The sequence below is a fragment of the Phymastichus coffea genome, unplaced genomic scaffold, assembly GCF_024137745.1.
Source record: "Phymastichus coffea isolate CEN01 unplaced genomic scaffold, Cenicafe_Pcof_1.1 PCOF00015, whole genome shotgun sequence".
NCBI classification, from domain to species: domain Eukaryota; kingdom Metazoa; phylum Arthropoda; class Insecta; order Hymenoptera; family Eulophidae; genus Phymastichus; species Phymastichus coffea.
Window position 1 is genome coordinate 5,755,552 of NW_026706826.1, and position 16,387 is coordinate 5,771,938.

The window sequence follows — 16,387 nt, forward strand, 5'->3', positions numbered from 1 at the left end:
AAAATATTTTGATTTACTGTTTTGCAAATGATTAATCAATTATTTATAAACTAAACAATTTATTAAATAATCTATTTGTAAATAATGAATTCCATAATTTGAGTAGACGTTAGAATCAAATAATGAATTTCAAAAATTTAATGAACAAATAAAAATTTACGAAATTTATAATTTTTGATAACTTTAATAGCTTTGATAAGTCGTGATACTGAAATGTAAACTATTTACGCCTTCGTTGCTGCTTCCTTGACGTGGTGCTTAAATAACCATTTTCTATTTAGTCATATTCCCAAATTTTCGCTTCATAGAGCTACTATTTTACCAGTTATTACAAACTAAGGAGAATCAAACTTTTTCGTAGTGTCACCAAAAACGCCTCACACTTGCATACCAATAGCTGCAAAAGCTTGTTATCCAGTCATACAGCAATGAGTACCAGGGATTCATTACTCCTCTACCTTTGCTATTTCAGTTAATATTATTGGCACTAGGTTGTTAGAAAATTTGACCAGCGATACTCCATTCGGTAGATTCAGTCTTAACAGTGTATGCAAAATTCATAAGAAAAGACTTTCTATCAATCTCTGAAGTACTCATACAGAAAGTACATTTCAGTTTTACCGCCTTCAGTACTAGTTATTAGAAGTTTAGTAATAATTACTAAAAACTATTATTAATTTCCTGTGTCCTTAACGTAGTTGTTAAATATCTAATAGATATTAAGGCATACTGTTCTCTTCCTCAAAAGACTGACAGATGCGTTCCCAGCTTGCAGAATTAAACACATTCTTCATATCCAGTGCAATTATGAGACAATATCGATCGATCGAACAGCTCGTACAAAGCTTCTGAGATATTTTATTGTATTTGTCTGAAGATATAATACGTGAACATGACTGCGGAAGCCTGATTTGAAGAAATTTCTTCGTTACTTTTGCCTTCAGTCACTCTTTCGGCTTGTTAAAACATAATCTTTCCAACAGTTTTTTCTATCATTTCTATAAGTCTGCATGATGAGAGCTTGGGCATAACTCCTGCTTCATCCTTTTATATTAGTAACAGTTTTTGTCTTTCTTTTAGTTAGAAAGATTATTTGGATGACATATTTATTAAAGACAATCGATAACAACTGAGAGCTTTTTGTATCAATTCGCAAAATCTTCGCACCATTTAGTCCTAGGATTTTCTAGGTACTTAGTCTACTTGTTGCAGTCTTAGGCTCCTACCAAGTAAAGAATTTTCTCCTGCTGAATTGTTTGCTTGGTTTGAAAAACTAGTTTGATTTCAAAACTAGCATGATTCTTCTTAAACTCCGTATCCCATGTAACGCAATCGACTCTTGTATCTTTGTTCAGTTTACTCATCATAATATTGTAAAGCAAGCCCCGAGGATTTCAATAACTTTCTTCTAGCTCGCGTTCTTATTCGAAATTCTTGGCGGCTGATGTGTCCGGCGCAGCTGTTGCACTCTCTTCTTAGTTTAATCAAGTTATTGTTACATCAATAAGCCAGTTTATTGTGGTTTGTGTGGCATTAAATGATCGCATGCTTCTGTTGCGCTTTACGGTAATTTCTGCTACTTCCTCTGCTATAACATGTACGTCTAAACTATCATGCTAACTATCTAATAGAAGATTTCGTTATTCATATTTTTAAAGGATCCATTCCTCGCGTCTAATATTTCTTCTTTGTGATCTAATATCTTTACGTGATCTTTACCTATACGTATCGATGATCATTAAAAAGATCATCTTCAAGCACTTTCCGCATCGTGACGATTTTCATTACTGCCGGCGATACGAATATCAGGTCCAAGATGAATCTAGAAAGTATATATTCCTCGTGTGTTTACCGTCATCAGGTTTGGTGTCGCCATTATTTCTTTGAATAGGTTATTTCTGTAATCTTGAGGTTCCCCCATCCATGCCCTTGCTTTGGCGTTGAAGTCACCTGTCGTTATAAGTAGGCCTTTTTATTTGCTCAATTTGTGCATTAATTCAGCTTAGTCCCATTTAATAGTTCTCTTGCATCGTAATACTAGTTCTTCTATGCGGAAATCGTCGCACCCTCACTTTTGTTTCGAAAGCACATTGTATCATGAAGATCTCGATTTTATTTTGAGATGATTACTATGCTTGCTTCTTTATTCTTCGTAGTCTGAATTGCAAGAGCTTCTGCAACTCAGGACCAATTAAAATGTAGCTACAGTATGCTGGTATTAGGAAGTTTAGTCATTTTTGCTTTTATGATTGAGTTTCACTCCGAGTCATTGTAGGATTGTGCACGCAGCAATTCTTTTTTGTGATTGTAGGATTTTCTTTACCAGGTATTTGTACGGTTTCACACATTTTTCGGCCAAATGTCCTAATTCTCCGAATCTGTAGTGTAGCTTCTTCTATGCTATAATTATATTCCTATAACTATACTTCAGCATATATAAAGCACCTTAGGATGAACTTTCTCTTATGTGCTTTAATATTCACCCAACCAAATCTGACTTTGCCTATTTTGAGTATTTTCTTCGCTGCTAAACTAACTCATGAATCTCGGGCCCCTTTGAAAAAAAAGTACCTACAATTATTTCAAAGTGACCATTTCAAAGTTGTAACTAGTACTTCCTCTAGCCCTTTTTATGTTGTGCTTTCCTCTAGATTTCAAAACTCTATCTTAACGGTTGATACCAGTGAATTCACGAGCAATTAATCATCCACTAGTGCATGATTTACTCAGGGAAAACCTTTTAAGTTTGTACCTCTTTGTAATTCGATTAGAAAATTTCTATCTCTCGTGTGTCTCGTCAGTCAACTTTCGATCCGACTTCTAACAGGCTTGTATTTTGCTTAATTATTTTAAGCATCACCGAGTGAATCAGGTTACCGCTTTTATTCCCTTGATTAGAACTATTTTTGTCCTTGGCCTTGAAGATTTCCTGTTGGTATCTTAGATATCTTTTTTTTTGCGTACAGATTGTGTTCCTTGATTCTTGTAAAAGTGAGTGAAGCTTTTAAGGAGATAACTAGGTGAACATTTTTTTTCTTATCCTTAATCGAAAGCTCTTTTTCTTCAGCTCAATGAGTCTTCTTCTCTAGTTCACTTTGAAATTGTAGCTTACCTGCTTTTATTTACTTTCTTTTTCTCATGAGTCACCCGAAGTAAAACATAGTAGCCTTCAGATCTTCTTTCACTGACTTCTGTACACTTTTGACTGGATTCACTACTGCATATGTAGCGTTAATCCTGCACTTCAGAGATTTAAATCTTCTCTACTGAGACCAACATTTCATCAGTACTGCTTGAGGTTGTTTGGTTTAATTTCTTAGTGTAAATCCTTTATAATTAATCGCATGATAGAAAGTACAGGGTCAAATCCCAAGCAAAACTTAAATAAATTCAACTTTGAAAAAACAGCGATACAGAGGTTTTCTTTATAATTTTTTAACGTAGAATTGATTTGTAAAGTCATATTTTTAAAATAATAACTTTTATAATAATTTATTTGAATAATGTTTTCATAGAGACTTAGAAATAAGAACTAAAAAAATACGGGTATTTTATTTCATTTTCCTATGAATGGCATAATTTGTTCGATCCCAACTGGTTCAGTTTTGGCCTGGGTCTTAATGCGTGAAAAATGAGCTAAACATCCAGACCAGACATCTTTTGATTATTTTAATAAAGTTAATACACTCTCCTTTCCCATTTCTTAGGTGATATGGTCCCGAGCTTGGTACCAGCATAATGGAATTGTGTAGTTATGTGTGGGTCTATATATATCTATAACTATATGTCTTTTACGGTAAAAAAAGGATTTAATAAATTGATATTTTTTCAAAAATAGAAAAACTTATATTATTAAAAATATTACTAAAATTTCAATTTTGAATGTTAGGTTTTGAATGGATGAATGGAGTTAAATTGATACACAAAAAAAATGGAATAAATTTTGATGCAGACACTTTATGTTAAACTACTCTGTTGCAAGAGTGTATGTATGTAGGCGAGTATATGTGTGTTAATTTAGTAATTTTTTAAATTACTGCTGTACAGGTGAATCAGCGAATCGTGTTAGCTTTAATATATATAATATAATGTGAGTGAGGTGTTGTCAGTAGTACCATTGCAGACACCAGGAGTCTACAAGGTGTGATCAAAAAGTAAGGTGAATTTTTATTTTTCTCAAAAAATATTTATTTATTCATCAATTCTTATTTTATCTCCTTCAAAGTAATCCCCCTCGGATATAATGCACTTGTGCCAACGCTTTTTCCAATCCTCAAAGCATTTCAAAAAATCATTTTTTGTGATCTCGTTTAGTTCATCCTTCGATGCCGTCTTTATCTCCTCAATCGTGGCAAAACGCCGTCCTTTCATGGGCCTCTTCAGTTTTGGGAACAAGAAGAAGTCACAGGGGCCCAGATCTGGGGAATACGGTGCCTGTGGCATCGTTACTGTGTTGGTTTTAGCCAAAAATTCGCGCACAAGCAACGATGTGTGAGCAGGGGCGTTATCATGGTGCAAAAGCCAATTTTTATTTTTCCACAAATTCGGACGTTTCTGGCGGATTGCTTCGCGCAAATTGCGCATAACTTGCAGGTAATATTCCTTATTTACTGTTCTACCCTGTGGCAAGAACTCATGATGCACCACGCCCCTGCAGTCAAAGAAAACTGTAAGCAAAACCTTTACATTTGATCGAACTTGGCGTGCTTTTTTTGGTCTTGGTGATCCAGAATGCCTCCACTGGGACGATTGAGTCTTAGTCTCGACGTCATAACCGTATACCCATGTTTCGTCACCTGTTATAACCCTGTTGAGTAAATCTGGATCATCGTTGACGTCATTCAGTAGCTCTTGGGCGATGCTCATGCGACGTTTCTTTTGGTCGAAATTGAGCAATTTCAGAACAAACTTCGCTGACACATGTCTAAAACACTCGTCAAAATTGATTGGCACGAACCAAATGAGATGCCAATATCATCAGCAATTTCTCTAATGGTAATTCGACGATTTCCCAACACTATTTTCTTCACTTTTTCAACATTCTCATCAGTTGTTGATGTGCTGGGGCGTCCAGAACGAGGTTCATCGTCGGTGTCTTCTCGGCCTTCTTGGAAGAGTTTATACCACTTGTAAACATTTTTTTGGCTTAAAGTAGACTCACCATATGCCACTTTCAGCATTTCAAGTGTTTTGGAACATTTGATTCCATTTTTCACACAAAATTTAATGCAAACTCTTTGATCCATGTTTTTAGACAGCAGCAAATCGTGGAGCACGCAAAACACTTCTAACCTTGATGCCTCTCACAAACAAACCAAACATACTACAAAGCTGAAATTTGGAACGTATGTTCTAGACGAGTGTACCGACATAACCAAATAAAAAAGTCGAAGATCGAACGGACGTAGCTCGTTAAATTTCAAAAGTCACCTTACTTTTTGATCACACCTTGTATATCCTGACGAGACTTGAGGAGAAGGGGACGATCTAGTGGCTTTCTAGTTACCAGAGTGAAACGCGATCAAAGGAGTTATTACTAGCTTGAAGGGCTAATACATTGAAGTTGCTTAAGCAATAGCTTGCTAGTTATCAGAATGTCGAAGGCTCTTTCGGTAATGCAGCTGGAATAAATAACTAGAACAAGGTCAATGAATCGAATTTTATAGCGGCTATTCCTTCTAAGGCTCTTGCTTTGGGTAGGAGGTAAAATTCATCCAGGACAGGAAATGTCCCGTGGTGATGGCTGAGTTAACTGTATCTACTAATGACGTCACGATAGTGTTAAAGATTTAGTTCTCTGTTAGGACTTCTACTGAACGACGAAAAAGCACAAGGCTAGATTTAGCCGATGTTGCAACTTTCTCTATATTCCTAAATGACGTCATCAATAAAGAGCAGTGCATCTAATAACAGATCGCAATAAGAGTATGTTCAAAAGCTAAGAGAGTATTAGATTTTAGGAATCAACAAGTATTGTGGCCAAAAACTGTTATCGACAACAACCAGTCAAGCAATTATTCATTCTAAGCGATTTGAAGACGTCAAAAGCGTGTGTATAGTAATGTATTGATGAAAAAGTATATATAATACTGAATGGATATTCGTTAAGGTGAGTGCCTTTCTCTCTAATACCTATAATATCGCAAGAATATCATACATCAATAATCTTCCATTTATTGTACCATACCTGCGAAACGGTATAAACCATGTTTGTCCTTTGCTGGTTCGAAGTTCCCGTGGAGGAGGCCAAGGTAGCAATCAAGTTGCTTCCTTCGCACTTCCGTGTTTCTTCTCAGTGAGAGGAAACGTATTTCCAACAATACCGAGCATACAAGCAGCAGATCTAGGCAGTGGTTAGTCTTGCGCCATTGCTTTTTAAGGTATAAATAAATTGAAAAAACACTTCAATCCAACACAAAATGGACGATCTGAATAATACAGCTTAACAGGTAAGCGCATGAGCCTTGGGCCTAGAGGACGACGACCTGCACAAGTCTCTTGTCAACCTTGGCAGAGTCGATCAAGTCACCAGGTTGTGCAATTAGATGCTAGGTGAACTATCACGTCCGATTTTAATAACAACAATCGGCTGACAATTCAGTGAATCCTTTGCGCAGGGTACAACGAAGAGCTTCCTTCATCACAAAAGAATTGGAAGCCTTTGAGGTCACCCACCATGCATTAAGAACCAACCACTCCCTATACAAGCAGCTAACGGAGGATGAGATTATTCCAAAGCTAAATCTCTCCGTGGCGGCAACTCTACAAGAAGAGATAAGACGGAAACTAAAAAAGTATGAAGAAAGTTTAATATCGATAAATGAATGCAGGAACAGCGAAAACGACAGACCAGAGCAAATGAATATCTAAGGCAACAGCATCAAAGTTCCAACAAAGTTCTGGAAATAATATCCTAGCTCGTTGAGACAGTTAGAGATCTGAGAAGGGCTCCAGTTGCAGAATAGCAGTTCAATCGATCGCTGTCAGAAATGATACAATCAATATGAGTCACTCAATAGATTTAGCGATTACAAAGGTGTAAAGAATTGAGCTCCACGTTGACTACTGCAGAACAACTTGAACTTGATGCAGCAGAGTCAAGACCAAGATGTTCACCAGTTGAGCGAGAAAACTATGAACAAATGAGATGAACTTCTAAGATATCTTTGTATTGAATTATGATACAAGATCGCCTGGAAACATCCTAGTTCGTTCATGCAATTTCCAAGACGAGAGTTAGCATGGCATGCCAATCTCAGAAGCGACCTAAGGAGAGGGTGAACAATGAAACGGCCAAGATTGTTTCATTAAAGGCAGTGGAATGAGGTGAGTGAGGCTAAATTCAAGTCTGAGGCTTCTCTTTTCTCGGATAAGATCTGTCGACCTTCTTCCAGCGGAGCTAAAGATAAGGCTAAGAGCTGTGTTTCAACCTTAAACGCGGAGGTTGATTAGGTAAGGATCACACAGGTAACGGGACAGGTCACGGCGATTGCTGACCAGCCGGCAGCCTTACGACTGATAGAGCAGATGCAGGATCTCTTCTAACGCATCTTGCGCGAGCAGCAGCACTCTTAAGTGAGGCAGTTTACCGATAAACGGAGAAAATCGGTTAACAGAAGCCTAGTCAAGGCCAAGTCAGCTTAAGGACAACGTCGAGAGATCAGTCACTCTAACTTCCAAATTCCTTCTGTATATGTAACTCGGTAGGTTAGATTTTAGCCTCCGACATTATCTCGATTGTAAGATTGGTAAGGAGGTAAGAAACGCATAGTGGAGTGAATAGTTAGGATCACAACCGATGCCCTTATCCTGCAAGGGATACCACGCAATGGTATGAAGATCCATGCGATGCGGTGCTCGGCACGAACTTGTGTTACCGAAAGAAATCTTTGTCGGCATGGACCACGCCTGAATTGATGATGTAATAGAGGACCAATGTTTAGGTACTAAGCCGACAGTCGTGCCAGTAAATTATGACTAGGAAAACCACCTGGATGCAAATATTGATATAATCGACAGTCAGCATACCGAAAGAACCACAGAGATGTTGAACATCACAAGGGATCTCTGCACGCGATAAGTATCATTACATAGGCTGACGAGATCTCTAATGAGAGATTTCTCGATCAGAAAAAGAAAGTCTTTGACAACTCTAATTTACACTCAAATAAGAAAATTCAGGACAGTAACATATATACGTACGACTCTGACGGTGGATTCTCACAAATTTTGGATAAACAAGAAGCATGGAAACTTCTAATCCTGATAGAATACTAAGAGCAAGTACTAGAAGAGTACCACGATATCTCTCTGGCAAATGTCCACCGCTGTCATTACGAAACCGTTCTCTCGTAGCTCTCGTAAGCACGAGTACACATACATCTAAATGTTCGTATATCTTTTTACGCGATGGTTAGAGTATATTACGATCAAGAAAGTAAATTCCAAAACCATCATGAGGAAATTCCACGAACACGTAAGCACTAGATTTAAGGCTCCAGAGAAATTTCTCTTAGATAACGGCACAGAATTTATAAATTAGCTGATAGAGGAATACTTGGTCAAACAAAGTATACAGCACGCGACCGCGATTTACTACTCGAAAGCAAAAACCACACAGAGAGAGGTAATCGTATGCTGGAGACGACGATAATCTCTCATATCAAGAGAAATCACTAGAACGAGAAATTAAAGTAAATAACGTTTGCTCTAAATGCAGCATTGCATAATACAATCAACTTGCTATACTAAATTACAGTCGACTATTGGCCAACTGATACCACCCGGGATTGACCATAAATCTCAACATCAGCTAACGTAAAGTAAGGATCTTGATAATAGCAGGAAATCTTATATGGAATACTTGGTCAACAAGCTCATCATTTAATGACAACGTTGCTGAGCGAACTAGAGACCAGCAAGGAAGACAGACAGAGATATGCGATGGCAAGCACCAAGCTTCGCCCTTTAATAAAGGCAACTAGGTCTAGCCTATGAATTGAATTTTGCCTTCAGTCGCCCAGGGTGTTGTCTTCAAATTAGCACCTCCGTATTCCAGGTTTAATATGGTCACGGAAAAATACAGTCCCAATACCTTCCAAGTAACCAATTAATTGAAAGAAGTAGAGGGTTTTATCACTGCCAAAGACCTTAAGTTCTTTTATCAGGAGATCTCTACCCCCGAAGAAGGAGCTCCAGAGACTGCAAGGGAAATTCTAGCAACGAGCGACTGGCTAAGCATTCATGACTTGGCTCACAGCAAAGAAGGAAACCTCGAAGCTTTGGATCAGAAGGGATAGATCGCTGGAGTATCAGGGTAATTCCACGGCGGATTTTGGGAGTCCAAAGTAACAATCAATGAAAATAGGTCAAGATTGCTTGAAAAATAATTCTGTTATCATGAAGGGAGTTCTACTTTCGAAATCACCAAAAGGTAAACCCAGAAAGACTGTCACTGTCAGGCGATCGCCTGTTTCAAAGAATCAAAGGAAACATTCGGTAACCGCGCAATCGAAAAGAGGACTAGCGCAACCTCGCAAGAATATAATTAACCAATAATCCTTTAGTTATTGTAATTTATCAGAGAGCAGGTGTACAACAAGTTTATGCTTGTCAAGTTCAAAGTTCCCGTAGAGGAGAGCATCAAGATGTTCCTGGCTTTATATAGCCCGCTGAACCGACGGTCCTCGCCTATGCATTTTGCGAAAGAGGAAAGGGCACGCCAGCCATCGTTGAATATTTTTGGTGAGATGCTCCTCTCGGTTATCATAGATAACGTAAGCGAGGTGGATGAAGAGGATGTAGAACCCATGCTCCAGGAAGAGATTCATAAGCGTTTTTCGATCATCCTTCCCTCTCTTCTTAGGATAGTGCAGCTAATGCCACTAGATACGTCTACTGGTAAGCGAGTGACTTCCGGCATCGACTATTGACACAAACTAATGAGTAATCCGTTGAGTAATCCTCGACATTCGATAACAACCAACATGACACGGTTATACGGGCTGGAAGACTGACCGACCAACTCGCTAAAATGGACCGTCTAGTCCACGCTCAAGGAAAAATGGGCGTTGGGGTGGAATAAGCGTGGACCTTCGTCAGTCACTTACGGCGCTCTGTTTATAGAAGATTCAGCAAGTTTCTTGGTTATTGGAAAGTGAACTCGCAGGTAAACTCTTAAAGTAAACACGTGTGGGCTCGCCAAGAGGACACATGACCATTATGGCTCTCGACGGGAGTCCAAGGACCCCAATGCAATTTAATTAGAGCCCCTTCGATTCTCAAGAACCGATTCCTTCAATGCATCAATCCTCCAGGGACTGGGCTCGGTAACGGCCGCAGAGTGAACGTGACAGCTGCAGGTGGATTTACCATCAGCTTTCACTCAGGTGATGGTGCTACCCCCGATATGGTGTCTATTCCAACAGTGCCACTGCCTCAAACACTCTTGTTTTCGCCTGAGGAATCATTCCGCACTTAACGGAAGTGCCGAGGCTGTTCAGCTGTTTCAACTGCAACCACGTGGGAGTTATCCGGATAAGACGAGGCCACCAAATAGTAAATATCGTCCTGAATTGCAGTGCGGGTGTTACTTACGAGCAGACAGATCAGAGGAGGCTCGACATCTGTGCTCTTCTCCATGTTCCATGAAAATAAAAACAAGTAACAAAACTGGGATAATAATAGGATCACGGATCTCTCCGTGTTTTTCTGCAGCTCGGAGCACTTCATATTGAGGATTGTCTGCATAAAGCTCCATTCGCGCATCTATTTCAAAGAGGAACCGCGATAGAGAATAAAGAATACAAACACGAGAGAGACTGACATTCGGGAATATGCATTAAAAACAAGCGTGAAGTAGAAGTACTTTTATAGTAGAACGACACGCAACGAAAAAAAATTGGTATAACGAGACACTGCGCCTCGCGATAAAAATAGCGTAGTGTTGATGCAACCCGAGGAGAAAAGCGCCGATATCCTTGAGGAAGTAGTAGATAGATGAATTCAGAGAGGCTGGAAGTCCCATAGACTGCGCGGCGAAAGCTATCACAAGCGATACACAAGAGGTAGCAGCAAAGTATAACAGCCCTCCGTCGATCTTTTATTTCTGTCATGCTTAATGTATACCTGTTAAATGTATACCATTCCACTTATTCTCGTCTGCAGTAAAAACTTATAAGCATATTCGAATCATCTCTTATTTAATTTCGCTCTTTAGTTCACGTTCCTAGTAGGGTGAAATATATGTGCTACAGCAGCGAGTATACAAACAGATTGAGTCAGCGGTTAGCCTTGCAGTGAGGGACGATTCATTTCTTAACGGTTTTAAATAAATATTTATTTGACTCACCATTATAATGTGTGTGTGTGTGTGTGTGTGTGTGTGTGCGTGCGCGTGCGTACGTGCGCGCGTGTGTGCATGCTTGTGTATGTGGGTGTGCCTGCGTACGTGTACTTACAAAAGTTCCTTCATGATTCAAAAATATTAGAATAGTTTTGAAAACTGAAAAAATAGCAGATTTTCAATATGTTGCTACCAATTAGATTTTAAGTTCTATAATTCAATAACGCAGTTGCATTGATATATAAAAAAAAATTTGACAGTCATATTGATCTAATGACTTGTGAAACTGTCCATATGCGTGAGCGTGTAAGCACTAACTTGATTCAGTGATAGTTGAAAAATTGAAATAATCTAGAAGATGATGAATTGAAACGCCAATAATGTAAACAAGTGTTGTTAAACTTAGACTTATAGTTTATTATTCTTTGAATCATATTTAGAAATTCAAAATTGATTTTACATTGACACAAGAAATGAGCGCACCGTATTGAGAAACTTCTCGGTGAAATTATTTCACGAATAATATTAGGGTTAATTAGATTTTTACTCTACAATAACTGAATTTCGATGTACTTTCTATGTGACTATATAAATATATATCATGATTCATGAGTGTATGCACTTTATTTTTCTTACTGTTATATGCATATGAAAAATGTTTTGAGTATTTATTTTTATGTGCTACAACTTCTTTTACATAACGCTTATTTAATTTTCAAAAAAATCAAGTTTTTAAATCTCTAATCTACCAGAAAATTACACTTTATTTTTTTCGGTTAATAATCTTATAGGGTGATTAGAAGTATTAACACTAAAACATTATCGCAAAAATATGAGTTTCATATTTTAATTATTAAGCAAATTATTTTAATAAATCGGAAAATATCTTTGTATATTCTCAGTTCTATCGATTAAGTCGATTTTGAACCATCGCACAATATTAATAATAGATTTAAAAATACGTTCATTTACAGATGTCTCTTAATTTTACTTTTTGAAATTATAATATATTTTTTATAAAATAAATTAATACATTCATGGACTTCGAATATAATAAGCAAAAAATCGTAAAGCAGATCTATAATATGAATATTAAACATATTTTGTCGATGTACTTTATGGAACAAACATATGAAACTTTTTATAACTTCATTATAATTTCTAAAGTTAAATTAAAAAATAATGTTAATAAATTTGAAGTTAAAATTTGTGTTAAATAAATTCTGAAAGTGTGATATTATGTAATTATAGAAACCAGTATGATAAATATCAGATGATAAATATCACAAGTGCAATACGTATCTCAAATTTGAATTTCAGTACTGTGTGTTTCAATTTGAGCAATAAAAATAATAAAAATGAGTGTGAATAAATTTTTCATTCTGATTATATTTTGGAGTCTGGCTGTGAACAATGCATGATGAAGACCGCAAAACATGCATTTATTTAGCGAAATATTTGCCAAATTTTCAAATTGACAAAATTAAAAATAAATGTCAATATTTTTAAAACAGGATATTACGAGTATGCGAGGTCAAGATCCAAATCATTTTCGGATGAGCAACACTTCATAGAGTAATAAACTTAAAAAATGAAAAGCGTGCACTCTAAGCGTTTAGTGAGAGCATTATTCAAACATTCAAGAAAAATGAAATTGAATCAATACATTTTTACTGTGAAATTGTCTATACATTTAATTTTTTTATGAAAAAAGTTAAAAATATCATATAACTTAATGTTCTATAGAAAATTTTAGGAGCGCATGTAATGGAATGATATTGATGGTTGAAATTGAAAATAAAAAATCAAAATAATATGTTTAACTCGCAGAACGGAAATTAAAAATCTAATTTTGTATATTTTATATAGAAATAATTAACGAAGAGTTATCAGATTAGAAATTCTATGGTAAAGATTTATCCAACATAGGACGTGTTACTGCATATCGCTAAGGGTACGAACAAAAACATATGTACGTATTTCATGATACTTGAGGTAAAAATACAAAGTGATATTAAATTGACAAGCATCAATGGAGCGCTAACGACTAGAGGCAATAATTGTGCCTCATAAATGCTGTAACAGAATAGAACAAACGTGGGTAAGATAGTCATACAGTGCCGCTCAGCCACTTTTACCCCCCCCACGGGCAAAATCAGTCTAACTTCAAAGTTTTATATCTCTGGTAGAAATTAACGTACAGAGACGCGCGTGAGTGCGTTTGAAAGGTCTTTCGGAGAGCTTTCAAATGATATGACTCACGGTTGCCATGGATTGTTTTTTAAAATTTTGCAACAATTATGCAAAATTGAAAATTCTGAAATTTTGTTATTATTTTTGACAATTAGCCAATTTTGGAAAAAAAATCGTACGAAAATTTGAAGTACACCATTTTTTAGCTATTACCAAGCCCTATCTGAATCACTCATCAAAAATTTATTTTCGTCAAATATGACGCGCGCACGGGCATTTTTTCCTGGAAGTGACAGTTTTTTTCAACATTTTTTATCTCCGTCAAATTGTAACAATCGAAAAAATTTTATAGGAAAAAAAATGTTTGTTTTTTCACGTAGAATACTGCAATAATTTTTTTTTCGGTTTTTCGAAAAATTTTTTTTTTCGGTTTTTTTCAATTTTTTTTTCTCACAGTCGGTACACTAAAAAGATGAGAAACCACAAAAAAAATTTTTTTTCCACCCATTCAATAATACTACATAACAAGTATCGTAAATTACATCAAAAAAAAAAATCTTTTTTTTTTTCGACCTTGAAAAATAATTTAAACCGAAAAAAAAAATTTTTCGAAAAACCGAAAAAAAAATTATTGCAGTATTCTACGTGAAAAAACAAACATTTTTTCTCCTATAAATTTTTTTCGATTGTTACAATTTGACGGAGATAAAAAATGTTGAAAAAAACTGTCACTCCCAGGAAAAAATGCCCGTGCGCGCGTCATATTTGACGAAAATAAATTTTTGATGAGTGATTCAGATAGGGCTTGGTAATAGCTAAAAAATGGTGTACTTCAAATTTTCGTACGATTTTTTTTCCAAAATTGGCTAATTGTCAAAAATAATAACAAAATTTCAGAATTTTCAATTTTGCATAATTGTTGCAAAATTTAAAAAAACAATCGATGGCAACCGTGAGTCATATCATTTGAAAGCTCTCCGAAAGACCTTTCAAACGCATCCACGCGCGTCTCTGTACGTTAATTTCTACCAGAGATATAAAACTTTGAAGTTAGACTGATTTTGCCCGTGGGGGGGTAAAAGTGGCTGAGCGGCACTGTAAATAGGAAAATGTATCGCGTTATTTAGATCAAGTAGCATCAAACTTTAAAAATAGGTGAACGTGGCACAAAGGTGCGGCTGGGTTTGGTGCAAAAACTGCGCTTGGATACCTTGCTGGTGGGTGCTGTTGAGCTGTGGCCTGTCGTGATTACTGGGAGTGACGAAATGCATCTGATGTATTTGAGCATGGCTATTGAGAGCTAGCGCGAGATTTATCGAAAGATTCGCACCCAAAGGAGATGAGGGTGAAGTTGAAGGCTTGTTGCTACCCACATGTCCTGGGGCGAGCTGTTGATGCTGATGATACAGATGTGACTGTGGTTGTGAAAGATGTTGCTGATCTTGGTGCTGGTGGTGATGTTGTTGAAAATGGCTAGCTGACAGGCCAGAACACTCAGTGCTTGGGCCGGAAGGATTCGATGAAGTGTTGCAATGAGCGAGTTCTTTGTTGTTACCTTGGCCTTGAAGATTAGACCCAAGTGAGTTACCAGAGCCGGCAGATCCAGTACCGCCAGCACAACCACCACCACCGCTGCTGCCACTGGTTGTCGTTGGATTCCTTGAACAGCGTAGACAGCGAGGAAGCCATGCATGCCGCCTAACAAATTTACGGTATTCCTTCCGTACCTGCTTGAAACATAAATAACAACTTATTAATATGAATTAAGTTAAAACTATTATGTTTGGCCCATTCCATATGAATTCTACGATCTTTTTGAAACTTTGGGATATTAATCAACATTGAACTTCATTAGATACGTGTTTTTTCTTTTGTGCGAAAACCCGTTTTGAAGCCCTGTAGTGCTATAACAAAGCTGATAGGGTATAAGCGTTATTTCAAATGCAGAAATAACTACTGTGTTTTAAATGGTCGCCATTTTCACCCAAGCCATCGTACGCGAACCGTTTTTTTTTTCAAATGTGAGGAATTTAAACAGCATTCATTTTCTCCATTCAGATTTTGATTATTTAAAATTTTTTTTTTTTTTTTTATTGAAAAAACCAAAAAAAACTACTTTTTTATGAAAATCGAATTTCTCAAAAAACACATATTCGATTTTTTTAATTTTTGGATATATTTTTTAGGACGTCATAAGCTATCTTTCTGTCAAGCGACAATATGCCAATTTTCCCCGTTCCCGAGATATAGCCTTGCAAAGAAAATGACTATTTTCACAAGTTTCAGCCTTATTGTGGGCTACGTGTAAAATCTATATTATTCTTTCAAACAGACGCAATCATCTTGGAGTTTACTCAATAAATATTTAATAGGTATGCTTGAAAGTGTTGTCAACATTAACCGGAATTTGATCAGCTTGATGACTTTATTTTTACGAAGAGTTGCGTTATATCATTTTGAAATACGGGGATAAATCGGCGAACAAGGCTCTATTTTGAAAATTGATTTCCTCAAATACATCACGCTTGATTTCTTTGAATTTTGGATATGTTGTTCAGGGCCTTATAAGCTATATGTCCACCGAACGGTACAATGCCATTTTGCCCCGTTCATGAGAAACGGTCTGCTGATTTTTATGTCATTCAGTGTTTTATGCGCTGAGTAAAAGCATATTGTATTGTTGTATATTAAAATTTCATCGCCTATAAATTAATGGTCGTAGGTAAGTCAATAAGAAATGTGATTAGAAATAAAATTGAGAAGTAATAGTTACATAAAATACATTATTTTATTTAAAACTGTTATTTCACAATCATTTGGGAATCTTTACTTAAATAACGGGTAATAATG

The 16,387-nt window shown here is 36.6% G+C and overlaps 1 protein-coding gene across 7 annotated transcripts in view; it reads right to left on the reverse strand.

Moving 5' to 3' along the window:
* LOC131675033 (latrophilin Cirl-like) overlaps positions 1–16,387 on the reverse strand; it is a 795,927-nt gene that overhangs the window by 149,378 nt on the left and 630,162 nt on the right. For 3 of the 7 annotated variants that reach the window (XM_058953854.1, XM_058953855.1, XM_058953852.1), the window contains exon 13: positions 15,093–15,267. In XM_058953854.1, the coding sequence (XP_058809837.1) occupies positions 15,093–15,267 (175 nt within the window). Of the gene's footprint in view, positions 1–14,747; positions 15,268–16,387 lie in introns of all 7 variants that reach the window. The other 4 variants (XM_058953848.1, XM_058953851.1, XM_058953849.1 and 1 more) reach the window with 3 other exon arrangements.